At 38.9% G+C, this 19,862-nt stretch overlaps 1 protein-coding gene across 1 annotated transcript in view; it reads left to right on the top strand.

Moving 5' to 3' along the window:
* The window catches only part of GATAD2B (GATA zinc finger domain containing 2B), a 147,222-nt gene that overhangs the window by 111,499 nt on the left and 15,861 nt on the right, over positions 1–19,862 (top strand). The window contains exon 2 of the mRNA XM_006861475.1: positions 18,218–18,553. Coding sequence (XP_006861537.1) covers positions 18,219–18,553 — 335 coding nt within the window. The 5' untranslated portion in view covers position 18,218. The remainder of the gene's footprint in view (positions 1–18,217; positions 18,554–19,862) is intronic.

The following is a 19,862-nucleotide window of genomic DNA, read 5'->3' as shown; positions in this document are numbered from 1 at the left end:
TGTGTTCCATCTGGCGAGGTCCATGTGTATAGTCGTCTGTTATGCTGTCCAAAGATGGTATTTGAAATAAACAAATCAATGGTTTTGCAGGATTCTATCATGCATTCTCCGGCATCATTTCTATAACCAAGGCCATACTTTCCAACTACTGGTCCTTACTCTTTGCTCCCAACTTTTGCATTCCTCTTGATAAGTAGTGGAACCAGTTATCTGATTCCTGCTCTCATTAGAACACTACTTGTCATAATTCAGAATGGCTGCATTGTCCCAGTTGGTAGTTTACTGTTCTTTCACTGTTTTTGTTCAAGTTTTTACCTCTCATCAGTATTTGTTTTGTGTTATCCTTTCCTTTGAAGCCCTGGGTTCCAAGATTGTCATCGCATCCATTTCACTTAATTTCTCAAGTCTTTGTTGTAGAAGGTCTGGATGGTATATCTGTTTGTCTGCCATCTTGGATCCAATCCATGATTCCACTTCTATGAAATTTCCATAATTGGAAAATCCATAAAGACAAAAGGAATATTGTGGTTTACAAGGTACTAGAGGAGGGAGGGGTTAATTGGGAATAAATATTAATGCTTACTGGGTTTCTCTATGCAGTGATGAAAATGTTCTTAAAAATGATGATAGTAGTACAACTTTAAATTTATTAAAAGCAATGAAAAAATTTACATAATTTTTTGCCATTGAATTTTATTTCCATTGCACTCTCCTACAGAACTTTTTCCTAATGTAATATATTTTTATCATTGAAGTATTTTATGATACTCTTCCAAACTTCCTGCACCAAATATAAATACCTTAATTAAAGTTTAAAGTGTGTGTGTATGTGTGTGTGTGTTTTAAAATATCCTAGACTTTAACACTGTGTTTATTCTTTTCCTCTGGATTAATTTATTAATTTATTAAGATTATCATTTAGAAGTATAAGGTCAGCGGTTCAAATTTACCAGCCACTCCTTGGAAACCCTATACTGTGTGGCTGTGAGTCTGCACTGACTCCATGGTTCTGAACAACAACATTGATACACAGCTAATATATACACATTGAGACAGACAATTACAGTTAAAATTGTATTTGAAGTGCTTCTTTTATTGAGGTGAATGAGCCTTCCCCCTCTTCTTAGTTCATGTAGTTGTAGAGAATTATTACGTATTGCAGACTCTATGTGGCCTTGTAGGGTCAGCACTGGACTGTAAACCATAAGGTCAGAAGTTCAAATCCACCAGCTGCTCCTCAGAAACCCTATATAGGGTCGCTGTGAGTTGAAACAGACTCTCTGGTACTTAACGACAACATTTTATTGCAAGAAAAACATGGAGTCAGGAGATATTAACAGCAAAATGAATCAAAGATTGTAGTGCCCTTAATAAGTACAGGGGTCAAAGGATGTATTTAATGATTGTCTGTTTATAGTAGAATTCATAATATATTCATTCCATTAAGGTAATCTAAATCTAATAAGGAGTCCTGGTGTAGCACTGTAAGATAAAACACTGGACCGCAAGGTAGGTTTGAACACATAGTCGGCAGTTCAAACTCACTAGCTTCTCCTATGAAACCGTGTACTACATAGTTGCTGTGAGTTGGAACCGAGTCAACAGCATTTAACAACAAAATCTAATCTAAGAGATTATACAAGTAGGTAAGCACTTGGTTAATAGTGGGCAAGAGAGCTTCTAATACCAGATAAAAAAATTGTGTGAATTTGCAATAACCAGTAATCTTTTGAAAAAAGTTAATAAAAATCCTTTCTGTAAGTCTGAGTAAATGTTTCAAAGACATAAAACACTATTAGCCTTTAAGTTTCCTTTCCTTAAAAAGATACACCATTGAACTTTTGAAAATGTGAAATACTCTTAAGCTCCTTCTCTTTCAAGTCATAGTCATTTGAGGCCCAGAGACGTAGCTGAATGAGTATACCTATGGATCTGTTTCTCATTGCTGAAAATGTAGAGTACACGCTTCCTAGCAGATTAATATTTCCCAGGGTGCATTTTTAAACATCTTTAAAGCTTTCTTATTTTCCTACCTTGCTTAGCTTTTCTGCAAGGCATTTAACATGGCCTGTGTTTTATTTATTATTGTGTTGTTGTTGTTGTCAGGTGCCATCTAGTCGGAACCGACTCATAGCAACCCCATGCACAGCAGAACGAAACAATGTCCGTCCTGGGCCAACCTCACTACCGCTGCCACACTTGAGTCCATCAATGATGCCACCTGGCCGATCCATCTCGTTGGGGGTCTTCCTCTTTTTCTCTGACCCTCCACCCTACCCAGCATGACATCCTTCTCCAACGATTGTTTCCTCCGGACAATATGTCCAAAGTATGAGAGACGAAGCTTAGCCATCCTGGCCTCCAAGGAGCACTCTGGCTGCACTTCTTCCAAAACAGATCTATTGGTTCTTTTGGCAGTCCATGGCACTTTCAGTATTCTCCTCCAACACCACAACTCAAAGGCATCAATTCTTCTACGATCTTCCTTATTCACTGTCCAGCTTTCACATCCATTTGTAGCTATTGAAAACATAATGGCCTGGGTCAGGCGCACCTTAGTCCTCAAGCTGACATCTCTGCTCTTCACTACTTTAAAAAGTTCCTGTGCAGCAGATTTGCCCAGTGCAAATCTAATAAAATGTTAGATTCCATATAAAGACTGCATTGATGACTGCTTATCCTTGCTTGGAGTCCTGATGTGATACTGTAGGATAAGCACTGGATTGCTAACTGCAAGGTCAGTAGTTCATACCCACAAGCTGCTTCATGCAAACCCTATACAGGATCGGTAGAAGTCAGAAGGCACATAACAACAGCATATTTTTGCATATGAATAACAGTGTTTACACACAGTAGCATCTTGACCATGCTGTTTGAATGAATGAGTATGAATAGGAAAGGACATTAGTTTGTCATGACTAAAGACTAAAACAGTGCCCCACCACTGTGTCACTTTTTCTTACTTAGGTTATCTTAGCTTTTCTGGGCAGGACTGACACTCAGGAGTAATGCATTTCTGATAGGAATAAGGGAGTAGGACAGGGACATCTGATTGAATAATATTTCATGGTATAGACATACCACATTTTCTTTATCCGTTTCTTAAGTTGTTGGATATCTGAGAAGTTTTTATTTCTTGGCTATTCTGAATAGTGTTGCTATGAATATTCATAAAAGTTTTCATGTGAGCATATGTTTTCAGTTCTCTTAGGTATATACCTAGGAATGATTTCTCAAATGTTGGTGAGAAACTGCCAAATTGTTTTCTGAAGTAGCCGCAACCATTTTGTATTTCCACTAGCATCACAAGAAGATTCTAAGTTCTTCATAACATTTTTTATTATCTGGCTTTCTGAATATAGCCATCTTAGTGAATGAGAAGGAGCCCTGGTGTGGCACATTGGTTAAGCACTCACTGCTAATTGAAAGGTCAGTAGTTTGAATGAGTGGCTCCATGGGTGAATAGACTGAATAGACCTGCTGGTTGTCTGCTTCTGTAATGATTACAGCTTAGGGAACCCTATGAGGAAGTTCTACTTTGTCATAAAGGGCTTTGTGAGTTAGAATTGACATCATGGCAAACAACAACTAGTGTGAAGTGGTATCTTAGTGTCTTTGTGTGTATGTGTGGTTTTGATTTGCATTTTTCTGATGATGCTTGAGCATCTTTTTGTGTGATTATTGACCATTTGTATATCATTAGAAATATGTTTATTCAAATCTTTTGCTCAGCTTTTGATTGGATTGTTTGTCTTTTTGTTGTTGAGTTATGGATGTTCTTTATATATTTTGAACTTTAAACTCTTACGGGATATGACACATTACTTGATAGTGTCCTTGGAAGTGTAAAAGTTACAAATCGTTATCAGTGTAATCAATGTCACTGAATGCACATGTAGTAATTATTGAATTGATGTGTTTCTGCTGTGTATATAGATAGCAACAGCATAAATACGTAAAATAAATTATTAGGGGATAAAAAAGGATATGGCGCATTTGGAATGCTCATCCATTGCTGGTGTGAATGTAAATTGGTGCAGCTACATTGTAAAACAACCTAGCAGTTTCTCACAAAGTTAAAGTAGTTATTTTAACGCAGTAGTTCAATTCCTAGGTTTATAGCTATGAAAATTGAAGGTATAGTAGTGGGTTACCAGTTGGGCTGCTAACTGTAAGGAAATTAGTTTGAATCTACCAGTTGCGCTACAGGAGAAAGATGAGGCTTTCTGCTTCCGTAAAAATTCACAGCCTCGGAAACCCTATACAGGATTGCTATAGTCGGAACTGACTCCGTGGCACATAATCAACACCACCATGCCCGTAAAATTTGAATATGAATGTTTATAGCAGCATTATTCATAATAGCCCCAAAATTGATCAAGATGTCCAACGGTTGATGAATGGATAAACAAAATCGTGATGCATCCATTCAATGTAATAATATTGTTAATTGTTGTTAACACTGTAAAGTCAGTTTCAACTCATAGTGAACCTGTAGAGCTTCCAAGGAGCAGTTAGGTTTCAACTACTTACTGTGTGGTTAGCAGTCCATTGAGTACCCTACAGTACCACAACAGGACTCAATTGTTTTTATGTATCTATAACGTCTATTTTGACTCAAAGCAACAGAATAAAACACTGGTCCTGCGCCATCCTCGTAATTGTTAATATTTTAACCCATTGTTGCTACCGCCCAAGGCTTCTAAGGACCATTCTGATTGTATTTCTTCCTAGACAGATTAGTTTATGGTTGTTTCAGTCTATGATACACATTCGTCATTATTCACCAACACTATAACTCAAATGCGTCAATTCTTCTGTGGTCTTATTCAATAACGTGCAGATGCTACCGCAAGCCATCCTATCACTTCTGACTTATAGTGACCCTATATAGTGTTTCTGAGGCTATAAATCTTTTTAGGAGCAGAAAGCCTCATCTTCCCAATCACATGTATGTGAAGTGATTGAAAATGCCCTTAGTCCTCAAAGTGATGTGATTGAAAGTGTACCTTAGTCCTCAAAGTGACATCTTTGCTTTTTAACATTTTAAAGAGGTCTTTAATTTGATTTCTTGACCTCTGCTTCCATGTGTTTTGATTGTGGATCCAAGTAAAATGAAATTTTTGACTATTAATTTTTTTCTCTTTATCATGATACTGTTTGTTGGTCCAGTTGTGAGGATTTTTTTTTTTCCCCTGCCTCCTGGCCACCAGCTCCAGTCCCTCTCTTCCCATGAATTTAGAGTCGTCAGCCGCTCCCCCTCTCCATGGCCCCATCTCTGCCTCTATCTTTGGCATCGCTGCTTCTCTGGGTAAGGTCCCAAATTCTGCTTGTGCTCTTCTCCCTTGATGGTCTTAGGGTCTTCTGTTTCTGGACTGTAAGATTACCACTCCTCAGTTTTTGTTACAAAACTTATACCTTTAACAATTGTGACAGTCACAGTCATGATAACAATTATTCATTATTGAATCATACGAATCTTATCCCCATCTCTTCACCAGACCCGTCTAGATAAGAAGAAAACTATTCAGTGGAGACTCCTTCCCCCCACACTCTAAAACTCCCTTGTAAGCCAGTCACTTCATGCCTTTATCGCCCCCTCAATTTAGGTAGCCAGTGTCTAAGTTGTCTATCACTATATACTCTGTGTACAGAGGGGAAAGCATTGATACTTGATGTGAAGACTCCTTCCCTCTCTGTTGGTATATACCAACGGGGGTTAATGGACTGTGGTTGAATTCAGCCCATTTCTTTATTGCTGCCTTTCCCCCTCTTCCACTCACCAGTAGACCAGTTTGGTCGCCAGCAAGCTTACATGCCTGTTTATGTCTTCCCTGTGAGTTTCAGTCTTAGATGGGAGTTTGTCCTGAAGGAAATTGTCTACTAGCCTTGATGTCTTCTTGGCAAACGGTTTACTTATTCTTGTAGTAGCCAGTCACGCTGACATTTTTGTTTTCTGTTTTTCCTGATGATCTTTCTTTGAAGATGTATCTTCTGTCACTCTATCTTTGTTCCAGGCTTGTCTGCTTGTCCTTGCTAATGGGGTGTCCCACCTCAGGTTCTGGATGGGACTCAGGATTCCACCTAAGTTCCTATGCTCTGTAAAGGCTTTGCAAGAGGCCTATTTCACTGGGAAAGTTCTAGAGCTTCTATTAGGTATTCCAATCAGTCATAGGCTGAAGACGGGCTTACAGGTTTTCTGTAATCATGTTTCCCAACATTCCTTTCTATCCCACTGAAGTGTCTATTTTACAGTAGTAGTCTAGGGAAATCAATACTCATAAGACAGTCAAGCATTTCAGTATTATTTTCTCTCTTCAAACTTTGTCTAGATCCCTGTATCCCAGAGGCCTGTTGTTCCAAGGTTGAGCTAGCATCACTATTTACCTTTGTCCCGCTTAGGCCATGCAAACCTGTCTCAGTGTTCCCCTACCTACCTTGTTCTTCCACCTCGCCCCCTTTCTTGTATTGCTCTCACAAACACCCAAACTAAACCCCCCACCCCAACCCCACTGTTTTGGTTACCTTATATTCCATTAACTCTTCCATCCATTTAAGACAGTCTGTTTTATCCTGTAATCTACCTAACCTTCTCACCACATGGATCTCTGTTCCTCTGTGTTTACCTTCTTACACATCGTAATTGTTTTGATCATAGACTGACCTTCCAGATCCTCTGTTCTTACCATTTTATTCTGTTCTTGACTCTTTCATTTGTCAATTGAGTTCAGAGTGATGCTGCCACGTACGTCATCCTCTGGTGGTTGTCTGTTCTTGCTGGTTCTCAGTTCACAGAACTTCCTTTAGGATGTTTATCATAATAGCAGGATTGGCTTAAGCAAAATCTCTTACTTTCTGTTTATCCTGGAATGTTTTGGTTACACCATCGTATTTGATTGACAGCTTTGCTGGGTATAGGACTCTTGGTTGGAAGTTTTTTCTTTCAGGGTTTTATATATATCTCCCCATTGCCTTCTTTCCTGCATGGTTTCTATTGAGAGATCCGAGCTTAATCTGATTTGTTTGCCTTTGTATGTTACACTTTTGTTTTCCCTAGCTGCTCTCAGGATTCTGTCCTTTGATTTTGGAGAGCTTGATTATTATATGTCTTGATGATTGTCTTTTAGGTCTATCCTTCCTGGGGTTCATTGAGCTTTTTGAATTCTTATCTTTTCGCTTTCATGCATTTTGGGAAAATTTTCTTCCAGAAGCTCTTGAACTGTCTCTTCTGTGGACTTATATGATTGTTCCTGTTCTGGATTGTCAATAATTCTTAAGTTATTCCTCTTCATGTTGTCCACCATGAATCTTAGGCTTTCTTCAGATTTTTTTTATCCTTTTTTGTGCTTGCTCTTCTATCTTAGTAGTGTTGAGAGATTTATCTTTTTAGGTCACTAGTTCTGTCTTCTATGTCTTCAGTTCAGTTCTTTGCCCTTTCATTGTATTGTCCATTTCTGATATTCTATTAATCATTTGGACCTCTTTCTGTAGGTTTTGAATTGTTACTAATGCTGTATCTATCTTGTTCGATTGTTCCAGTAGCGCTTTCCTAACTTCTTATTTTTCGCAACTCCATTATAAGTGTTTTGATACATTTTATAATCATTTTTCTGAATTCCTTCTCAGGCATTTCCAAAGCCAGCTCATCTTCCAGTATGGAATGTAGGGCCACTTCCAGCTTATTTGTTTCAGTCACTTTATCTCATTTTTGAACATGTGCTGATATGGTCATCTGTTTCTGGTTTTGGGGCATATTCAGTAGTTATCTGTGGCCTTAATACTTACATGTGTGTGTGTTGGTATTTTTATGCTTTCTGATTGCCTCCAGGTAGCTGTGATCAGGAGGTGGGCTTCTCTTTTTCACTCTTGTTTCTTTATCTCTGCAGTTCTATCAGGTATCCATGACTGCTCTGATCCTTACCCCACTCGGTCTTACTGAAGATGGCAGCTCCGGGGGCAGCTAGCATCTTGGATTAGAAAGCAGTGGATTTCTTGCTGTAAGCCTTGCAGCCTTCTAAATACTTCTTTATATGTGGTTCACAGTTCTGGGACCATCCCCTGAGTCAGCTTGGTCCAGTGTTCTGTGTTGTTGCTGACGGAGCTCCTTGTGAGGGTTGTTTTTTGTTTTGTTTTGTTTTTTCTCCTTTTTTAATGTGAATTGAGTGAAGGTTTACAGAGCAAATCATCAGTTTTACATAAAACAAATCATATATTTTCCTTCTTCATTACATAGCTGCAATCCCCCTCCGTGTACCAATGGATAACAGTATTTATCTCTATTCACTTTAACTATTATATTCCTTCCTGTGTTTCCCACTACCTACATCTTTCCTCTACTAACCTCCTTCTTGTTGTATATTGTCATCTATGTTAATATGTTTCTACCCTCTAGCCCATGATCAATTTTCCCTCCCATCCCTAACCATCATAGATTGCTTCTTTCATTATGAGACAACCTTTTTTTAACGTTTATAATATTGGTCTCAAGACAATATTTGACCTTTTGTGACTGACTGATTTCACTCAACATAATAAATATCCTCCAGTTCATCCATGTTGTGAGGTGTTTTATAGATTCATCATTATTCTTTAGTCTTTTGTAGCATTCCATTGTATGTTAATGGACATTTAGACTGTCTCCATCTTTTTGATATGTCTCTTGTAGACAACATATTAAAGGATCCTGTTTTTTAAATCCATTCTGCTCTATGTCTTTTGACTGGTACATTTAATCCATTTACGTTCTGTGAAATTATCAGTAGTTATGAACTGATTGCTGTCATTTTTCTGAGTTTTTTTTTTTTTTGTAGTACTGCTATATTCTTTGTTCTACATAATTTTCTATGCTGAGTTCATTTTGTTTGTGGGTTTTTCTACATTTTCATTTCTGTTGTGTTAATGTTTACTAAATCTTTCTGATTTTGCTTTAAAAATATTTTTTTAATATAAATAATTGTTGTTGTTAAGTGCTGTTGATTCGGTTCCGACCCATAGCAACCCTGTACAGGGTTTCCGAGGCTGTAAATCTTTATGGGAGCAGAAAGCCTCATCTTTCTCCCACGGGGCAGCTGGTAGTTTCGAACTGCTGACCTTGCGGTTTATAGCCCAATTTGTAACCATTACGCTACCAGAAATAATGCAGATGAATTATTTTTCTTTGAGGTTATCCTATAATTTATTAATTTTTCCCTACTTACAACAGTCTGTTTTATCTTCAAGTCTGCTTGACTTCCTTGCCATTTAATTTTTCTATCATGAAATGTCCTAATTCCACTGTTGTATTTAAGGCACATCTTTGCTGGGTATATGATTCTTTTTTTTGTTTTATTTGCTTCCTCTAAAGCATTTATTCTATTTTGTAAACCTTTATCTATTTGCTCTTGGACTACCAATGCTAAAGAAATATTTTTAAAAAGATCATTCACATGATTAGCTGTATGTACTTGCTGAACTTAAGGCTGTAACTAAAAAACTTATAGGTCGGCTTAAAGATGAGTATACTGTTTCTAAGGTGACAAAGTAGGATCATTATACCGAGGTTCAATTACATTCAGAGGTAACATAACAAAAGCCTAATTACAATAATACAATTTGCAATATAACAATCTTACAATAAATGTTGTAGAGAACCAATACAAGCCAACGTCTAATCAATGGAGTCGTTAGGATATACAATAGTAAAAGGAGTTTCAAGATGATGTTGAATTAAGAATGGCTAGCATAGCCATAAAAAGGGTAGCAGAAGTCACCGGTTGCCCTTGGAAGATCACAGTGTTTTCAGCAGCTCTGCTCAGCGCAAGAAGCTGAGGCCAAGTAAGCGTACGGTGGTTGATGAACAATTTACAAAAATAGGAACATCTATTGAATCCCATTCCCAGTACCTGACAAGCAAAGCAACAAAGAGAGTCTTTGGAGTCGTCTCAGGTTTCTAAAAGTTACCAGTTCTCATAAGCACTTAAATTGTCCTCAGGTGGGGGCAGCCAGTCGTTGTGGAGGAGTTAGTGGCAGACTTGCTAGATTTTGTAGAGACAGACGTTGGAGGGGAGAAATCAAAAGTCCGGCTGTTGGAGCCTGTGGGTGCTGATGGAGACACACCTTCAGATATCTCCTCAGTGAACACTTCCATGCTCTGGGGAGTGGGAAGTGGCTATCTTCTCGCCCAATTTCGTGCCCCACATTGGGCGCCAATCTGCCGGGGTCTGGCCTTGACGGGGGTGGGGTGGGGGGTGTGAGTACATGAAGGTGGGGTGTCTGGCAACGAGAGAACAGACACACAGGTTTGATGCAAGCTGCCAGACAGACTGCTTGGTGGCAGACATTGCACACAGAACTAACTCTAGGTGGGATGTCTGGAGAGGCGAGAGAGAAAAGAAACACTCGGAGACCAGAGTGGATATAAGCTAACAGGCAGATAGACCTGATGCCAAGAATGCACTGGGTATGTGATTCTTGGTTGGCATTTTTTCTTTCAGACTTTTGTATATGTCATCCATTGCCTTACTGCCTGTATGATTTCTGCTGATACATCAGAGCTTAGTCTTATTGGTTCTCCTTTGTAGGTGGTAACTTTTTGTTTTTCCCAAGGTAGTCTCAGGGTTCTTGACTTGTCTTTGATTTTGTAAAGTTTGATTATGATGTGTTTGGGTGATTTTCTTTTATGGTCTATCCTGTTTGAGGTTCATTCAGCTTCTTGTATGCTTATTTTATTATCTTTCATGATGTTTGGGAAGTTTTCTTCCAGCAACTCTTAGAAAAATTTCTATGTGCTTGCCTATTTGTATTCTGGCGTTCTGATCACCTGTAAGTTGTTCCCTTTTCATGGTGTCCCACATGAATCTTAAGACTTTCTTCGAATTTTTTCTTTTTTTTAAAAAAAAAAAAGATAGTTTTTTTTAAATTATTATTAAAAAAAAAAAGCATAGTAGTATTGAGATACTTTCGCCAATCTCAGTAATTTGGGCCTCCATTGCATTGCATCTACTCCCTGGCTCTTTTGATGTATTGTCAATTTCTGCCATCTTAGTGTTAATCTTCTGAATTTCAAATTGCAGGTTTGTATTGTTTCAAAAATTTCATTTATTTTGTCTGTTTGTTCTTGTAGTGTTTTCCTGAATTCTTCTAAAGTTTTATTGCGTTCTCCTTGGCTTTCCTTGATCTTTTAACAATCCTTGAAAGTATTTAATTATCATTCCTTTGAATTCTTTTCAGTTCCATTACCTTTTCTTCCTCAGAAATGATTTCTGGCTCTGCATCTTGAACATTTGCTTGAGCCATTCTTTCTTGTTTTCTTCCTGTGAGCTAAAATTGTCTGTTGTCTCCATTGCATTGTGGGGTTGTCATTTTTGTGAAAAGCAAACAGTACAATTGTTGGTATCTTTGTAGAGGGTGCGTGTAATGAACGCATCTACCTAGACCACCATTTTGCCAGAAGTGTCCCAGACTTTCTTTACATTTTGTTGTAATCCATACTGAAGGCTGTAGTCCTTTATCTTCAGCAGCAGGTGCTTCAAGTCCTCTTTCCTCTTAGCAAGCAAGGTTGTGTCATCTGCATGTGGCAGGTGGTTAATGAGCCTTCTTCCAATCCTGATGCCACATTTATTTTTTTTTCATATAGTCGAGAGCTCCTTGAGTTATTTGCTCAGCATACAAATTTAATAAATATGGTTATAGAATACAACCCTGACACATACCCTTCCTGATTTTAAACCATGTAATATCCCCTTGTTCTGTTTGAATGACTGTCTGTGTATAGGTTCCACATGAGCACAAGTAAGTCTTCTGGTATTCCATTCTTCTCAATGTTATCCAAAGTTTATTATGATCCTCACAGTCAAATGCCTTTGTATAGTCAATGAAACACAATCATTTTTCTGGTATCCTCTGTTTTCAGTTAAGATCCATCTGACATCAGCAGTGATACCCATTCCACATCTTCTTCTGAATCTTGCTTGAATTTCTGACAGCTCCCTTTTGATGTGCTACTGCAGCTGTTGTTGAGTTATCAACAGAATTTTACTTGCACGTGATAGTATTGATATTGTTCTGTTATTAGCTTGCATTTAATATTTTGTTGCATGAATATAGAAAATATTTGCTTTTAATGGGCTAAGTACCTGAATTCTTTAAGAAAAGGCAAATGTCTTAAGATGCTCAGTCTGTGTCTGCATAGAAGTGAAGGCAAATAAAATGGGCCCCTCTTATTCTTCTGTACACCAACAGTGGAAGCTTCTTGTTAGATATCGTTGATCTAGTTCATCTTTCAGATTTGTCCATCCATAGTTACGCACACACACAATGTGCTGAAAAGATGAGTATGTGAAAAATTGTTCTGGCATAGTGCACCCACACAGAAACCATATGAATGACTGTCTCTATGACATATCCAGAGGTGAATTTCGACCTTGTTCATCTTCATTGTGTAGTCTGATAATGTTACTTTTGATCATACTTGTGTAAAAAGGTATAAGCCATAATCACAAAGTCATGGCTCAAGTTTGGTAGTCCAGTGCAGTGAATTATTTAACATTTCTCTTCCTTTGTAACTCCCACCAAATAACTTTTTCTTGATGGGTCTGGGTAAAAACTATGAGGGAAGATACTGATAGGAATATATGATTCAGTTGTGAATGATTTCTAACAGGGCTAATTTTGATTGTAGAAGCTCGGAACTTTCACATGGTTACAAAATGAGCCATCTTAGAAACAGTAACAGGGATCTCACTATCAATCCAGAAGGAAGAATTAGGAGTGGAGTGTGTCCTTTTGACCATGCGATCCCCTCACATTTAACCTCTTCAATCCTGGAGACAGACTTGCAGAGGAGTAGCAATAGCCGCACCGAAAGCATGAGTCAGAGTGGTGGGCTTCCCAGCCCACAGAATAAGTAAAGCTGAGTGCGTTCAGGCAGGAGACCCACTTGTGAAATGGGGTGCATTTAGACATTTAATTGGAGTGGCTAGAGTCAGTCATTTTTGGGCTAAACTGAGGCTTATAATGGAGTGGAGTGCCCTTTGAGCATTTATCAGTAGCCCTAAAAGACCTTTGTAATATTGTCCAAGCAGGGCAGAGGCCAGGCCAAGGAACAGAGAGAGGCCTGCCTTGCAGGTATGACTGGGAAGAGGCTGTCCTGACCTAAGAACTGAGTCCTGAGCATTTCTGAACCTGTTAACCTCCCTATTATAGCCTATAATTGTGAGTGTTGTCTCTCTGAGTTGTGTATGACCATTGCAATGAATTTTGGAACCCAGCTGATAGTAGGGAGGGATGGTTAGTGTCAGAATTGGTAAAGGAGGAAAGTGGGTAGTAGAGGTATGTCTGAGCTCAGGCTCAGGAATCATCCTTGGACTAATATTGAGTTTGATTCTCCTTCCCCCTTGTGAAGTCAGACATGAACAGTTACCATATCCCCATACCACATTTTTTAAAGATGGCGTCCTGGTAATCAGAGAATAAACAGTTGAAACTGTGCATTTGTTATTATTATAATTTATATTCATAATTATATTCTTGTTGCTTTTGAGTCATCAGTCAGAACCTTGAACCTACTGAAACCTGTTCATAATCACATGCTATCAATTATAAACAAGGTGAAGCTTACACTGGCATAAATGGCATTGAGTAGCATAAATGGGAATTGGGATTAAATTTGCATTGACTTAAATTATCACAGTTGTCTTTTGAATTTGGCTTTTAATTGGAGGAGTAAACAAAGCAAGATTGATAAACTATTGCTCTTGCTCTTGTCTCAACAGTTAAATGCAAAAACTTAATCATACCATCTTAAGTGAAACCATGAAGCTATATTGTTGTTGTTTAAGTCACATAGGGTTTCCCATAAACAGCTAGGTATGCTTATTTCATAGTCTTAAGTCTTAGCATTAATATTTTTGACCAGTAATTATGAGTCACCTTAGTCATATGCTTTCAAGCATTAAAAAAGACACTTGTGTCCCCTAGGAGAAAACCCCCTTCCAAGACTAAGTCTCAATGGAAATACATGCTGTGATTGGTGACTATGCTCCACACCGATAAGGGGAAATGAGGGAAAAACAGCAATGAAGCGGTGAGCTAAGCCCTACAACATTCAGTCGACTTTTGTGAATCCGGGTGAAGACCTGGTTGGCCAGCAGTGTGGCAAGACCTGGGGACCCTTGGTCCCAGAGTCAGTGACATAGCCACAGAGGACTAGAGTGGAGAGTGAAGCGTCCAGCTGATAAGAAAAGAGGGCATATGCATAAGAACACTCACACTTGCAGATAATACCTACTTGTCCTGGCTACGATGACTGGATTATAGGAGCTCAACCAGAAGTAAAAAGAAGAGGAAAAAAATATATATATATTCTCATACAATTTGATGAATTTGACCTACACCTATGGAAGTGTAATAGCTCAAAAGAGGGAACAAGTCCTTACAGCAAGAATCATTCCCACCCCCTCCACACACAGAGTAGACAGGGATGGGCAACTTGGACATTGTCTACCCAAAATGGGGTGTGGGGGCTACAAAGGCAAGAAGTGACTAGCTTACAAGCTTTCGAGAGGGAACCTAGATCCAGAGGGCCTGGAGGAAGGTGGAATCTCCAGTGAGTGGTATCCAATCTGACTAAGCGGGGCTGATGCAATGAAATGCAGACAGGTCTCTTGTGATACAATAGTGAATAATTGTTATCAGGACTGACTGTGACGGTTGGAAATGTAAAGGTGGACGTTTTATAGCAAGGAGGGGAGTGATTGACTTTTCAGTCTAGGAGCAGAGGTCCCAAGGACCATCAAGGGAGAAGAGCAGAGAGCGGAACCCTATCCAGAGAAGCAGTGATGCCTGAAATGGAGCCAGAGATGATGATGTGGAGCTATGGAGCAGCTGGAGACTCTAGACCCAGAGAAGGAGAGTGACTGTATGCTGAAGACCGACCTGGGGGGCACAGGGGAAGGATTGCATGGAGGGGATTGTAACCATGGCAATGAGACGATATATGATAGAATGAATGTAAAACTAATGTTCTCCCATGTATACTATCACATAATTCACAATAAATCATTAAAAAAAAAAAAAAAAGACACTTGCTTCTTCTACACCTCACAGTTGAATTTTGTGATCATTTTATTATGTTGTACACCTTTTTTTTTTTTTCGTTTATAAAATAAATATTTAAACCCTTTAGAATCATACCATGAATTAAACATAAATCCTGCACTATCTGAGTCATACTAAAAGTTGTGAGGGTGAAACAAACAGTAAAATGACAGTGGGTTGGAGAGTAATCCACTTACAAGTGGAGAAAAAGAAAATGAAGACATGGAAGCACACATACCATGGCCTCCATGTAATGGCCTAAATTGGAGGACAATTTGAAACAGTTGGTTGTTTCTTGAAGAGACCAAATAAACTGTCTCTAGTGTTGCAATTCACATCAAAGGAGAGCTTCTGACAAATGAAAAAGAAGCTCCCGATGTCAAGGTGGGCTCCACATGGATATCTGAATTCATAAAGAAAAAAATGACCTTGAAAACCACTGTACACCAGCAACTGGGAGCAAACACTTTTCAACTGCCACAAATGTGTGACCCACGAAATCTGTGAACTTGGTATCTTTGCAATTAACCCAAGTCATGGTATTTTTAATGGCTTCGTATGAAGTTGGACTGAATAAGTAGGACTGTGCAAAAATTGATATATTTGAGTTACAGTGTTGAAGAAGAATATTAAAAGTAGCATATAAATTTGCCAGAAGAGCAAAAAAAAAAATCTGCTTTGGAAGAAATACAACCAGAATGCTCTTAGAAGCCAAAATGGCAAGACTTCATCTCTCATACTTCGGACATATCATCAGAAGGGACCAGTCCCTGGAACAGGACATTATGCTTGGTAAAGTGGAGGGTCAGCGAAAAAGAGGAAGACCCCTAAAAAGATGGACTGGTACAATGGCAGCTGCAATGGGCTCTCGAACATAACTGTGTGAATGGCGCGGGGCTCCATAGTGTTTCATTCTGTTGTTTATAGCGTCATTATGAGTCAGAACCAACTCAATGGTACCAAACAACAACAACATATGTGCCTATATAGCCACATACTGGATGACCTTACCTGCATGTTACTAGATAACAGCAGTCAATCGCCCATTCAAGATTTTCATGAGTAGAGAGTGGGATGAATGGATGCAGTTGCAACATCTGGACAACAATGTGGGCAATGTTTACAGAAATGTGTGAGTGGATGCTTCACTTGGAGGAAAATAACCCCAGAAATCATAACTTCAAAAAGGCAGAATTAATATGTCAGTCGAATACAAAAGAAGATGTCACAGGCAGTGGTGATGATATCAGTGCAGAAGTCACAAAAGAGCTTCTGCAGGCAGGTATTTCAGTGATATTGTTGAGAAAGTAGGACAATGATGATTGAATAAACTAAAAAGGCCTTTTTTAAGGTGAAAATATATATTTTTTTTAGTGGCTTTTCTTTATTGTTTTCAAAGACATTGATTATATTTTTTAAATAATCAGTTTAAGGTTTTTGAAAGCAATATAATATAAATAGCAGTTTGTTCTTGTAGTTTTAAACCTGAGATAATTTCTTAACTAATTTCTAGCTCTTTACCCATTAATACACTTTGGTTTCAACCATGGTGTCTCACTTCTATTGAGCCCATTCAGTTCACCATTTCTCTGTACTTGGTTTAGGAAAACACCTACCGTACCAGAAGTTTCCATGAGTTGAGTTTTATCCTAGTAAACATTGAATCTGTTGGAAGGGGGGTGGGGGGGGAGAAATTCAAGTCAGCAACATGTGAAAAAATATGTTGGATCACATTTATGAAAATAACACTTGGGGTGCATAGTCTGCAAAAAAAAACACAACTCTATAATGCATATTATTACTATGGAGGTGTGTGATAAGGTTGCATTCTTTCACTATACTTATTCAACCTGTATGTTGAGTAAATCGAGAAGCTGGGTTATATGAAGAAAAACATGGCATCAAGATTGGAGGAAGACTCATTAACAACCTGTGATATGCAGATGATACAACCTTGCTTGCTGAAAGTGAAGAAGACTAAATATTTACTGACAAATTTCAAAGAGCACAGCCTTAGTTATGGATTGTATCTTAATGTAAAGAAAACAAAAACCCTTACCACTGGACCAATAAACAACATTCTTATCAGTGGAGAAAAGATTGACGTCAAGGACTTCATTCTTCTTGGATCAACCGTCAACACTCACAGAAACAGCAGTCAAGAAATCAAACGAAGTATTGCATTAGGCAAATCTGCTACACAAGACCTTTTAAAGTGTTGGAGAGCAAAGATGTCAACTTGAGGACTAAGGTGCGCTTGACCCAAGCCATGGTATTTTCAGTAACCTCAGATGCATGTGAAAGCTGGACAGTGAATAAGGAAGACCATAGAAGAATTGATGCTTTTGAGTTATGGTGTTAGAGGAGAATATTGAAAGTGCCGTGGTCTGCCAAAAGAACCAGTAGATATGTTTTGGAAGAAGTAAATCCAGAGTGCTCCTTGGAGGCCAAGATGGCCAAACTTCGTCTCTCATACTTCAGACATATTGTCAGGAGGCACCAGTCCCTGGAGAAGGATATCATGTTTGGTAAGGTCAGAGAAAAAGAGGAAGATCCCCAGTGAGATGGATTGGCCAAGCGGCAGCATTGATGGACTGAAGCATGGCAACAGTAGTGAGGTTGGCCCAGGATCGGGCAGTGTTTCATTTTACTGTGCATTAGGTCGCTGTGGGTTGGTACCAACTCGATGGCACTTAACAACAACAACAACAGCAACAAAGCTTGTGTGACATGAGGAGCTTTCCATTCACAGAATAGTTTTTCCCTAGAGAATTTGATTGGAATGCTAAAGTAGAAGCATCTTACTTTGAGCATACATGCATTCACTTTGTACAATTATTATTTGAATAATGTATAATGTAGGCTTCTATGGAACCACCCAGGTGAGTGTGGTATTTGGATTCAGGTTTGTGTACAGTAAGGGCCTATAACTACAAAATATCTAATGTTGATTTTCATTACTAAAGTTGAGTAGAGAATTCTCCTTTAAACAGAATATTACTGGAAGGTATAGAGCAGAAGGTTAGATCCATTTACTTTGAATTTTCATTATACATACTCCTGAGTATCTTTACTACCCCTTTCTCTTCATATGAACTACTTAAGGGACTTTACTGATCTCATTGTGTTTTTATTTCTCTAGGATGGATAGAATGGCAGAAGATGCTCTTCGCCTGAATCTGTTGAAGCGGAGTTTGGACCCAGCAGATGAACGAGATGATGTACTGGCAAAGCGGCTCAAAATGGAGGGACATGAGGCTATGGAACGTTTGAAGATGTTGGCACTTCTCAAAAGGAAGGATTTGGCAAACCTTGAGGTGTCACATGAATTAACCACCAAACAGGACAGCAGTGGTGTCAAGGGCTATGAAGAGAAACTCAATGGGAATCTCAGGCCTCATGGAGACAACAGAACTGCTGGAAGACCAGGCAAAGAAAACATCAATGATGAGCCTGTAGATATGAGTGCTAGAAGAAGGTATGGCTCCGTTCAGATGTCTACATGGATGAATTCCAGTGAGAGCAGAGTGTTCTTTATTGTAAAGTTTCTTGAAAGAAGACATCTGTGTTTGTCTGTTGTGATCATGAATTCTTCTCCTTTTCAAATGAAACTAGATAATTCAGACATTACCATAGCATTCAGAGAATCTTAGGTTAAATGGACCTTAGGAGTTAGTGTGGCGCTGTGGGTAAACACTGAACTGCTAACTACATGGTTTGCAATTCAAACCCACTAGCAGCTCCTTGAAACTCTATTCAGCATCACTGTGATTTAGAACCAAATTGACTTCACTTAACAACAGAGAGCTAATAAGAGCCCTGAAGACAAATAAGCATTAAACAAAGGTTCAAACCCAGCAGCCAAGGGATAAAGATGTAACTGCTTGCTTTTGTAAAGATTTATAACTTTGGGAACTCTGTCAAGTAGTTCTACCTGTGGTGGATTTGGGTTCAGTTTGGAAAATGCATAGCCAAAGTCGAAGTAAGTTAATCTGTATCTTCAGTAATCTCAAGTTCATCTTTTAAAAAGAAAACATTGCAGTCAAGTCAATTCTAATTCATAGCAACCCTATAGGACAGAGTATAACTGACCTGTAGAGTTTCCTTGGTTATAATCGTTATGGTAGCAGACTCTCAAATTTCTCTTCCACAAAGCAGCTGGTGGGTTATAACTGTTGGCCTTTTGGTTAGCAGCTGAATGGTTAAGCGTTGCACCACTATGACTCTGTAGGCCATCTTCTCAACAAAACCAAATACACTGCCATCTATAGAACAGAGTAGGATTGCTGCTTAGGGTTTTCAAAACTAAATCTGTACAGGAGGAGACTGCCTCACCTTTATACTACAGAGTGGCTGGTAGATAGGAACTGCTGACCTTGTGGTTAGTGTAACCCAGTGCTTATCCCACAGCACCTCCAGGGCTTCTTGTGGCCATCTTGTTAAGTGCCGTTGAGTCAGTACCAATTCATAGTGACCCTGTATAGGGTTTCCAATGAGCAACTGGTGAACTTGAACCGCCAACCTAGCTGTTCAAATCAACCTTGAAGTCTAGTGCATTAACCCTCAGTGCTACACCACATTAGGAGGGGCAAAACTGTTTTCAGGTCAATCCAGTATTGAGATCTATTTATGATGGAGTCTCAGCTTTTATATAGCAAAAAACATGAGACCTGGTTTTTCATGTGTTAACAGGAAATAACTTTATTCTGGTAATTCTCTACATTCTTGCTACATCTGTGCCACTCTCCCCGTTCTCCATTCTTGCTTATGTGTCTGTGTATGCCTGC

Source organism: Chrysochloris asiatica, unplaced genomic scaffold (assembly GCF_000296735.1).
Source record: "Chrysochloris asiatica unplaced genomic scaffold, ChrAsi1.0 scaffold00042, whole genome shotgun sequence".
NCBI classification, from domain to species: Eukaryota; Metazoa; Chordata; class Mammalia; order Afrosoricida; family Chrysochloridae; genus Chrysochloris; species Chrysochloris asiatica.
The sequence above is the reverse complement of the archived record's forward strand: the minus strand, read 5'-3'. Positions and strand labels throughout refer to the sequence as shown.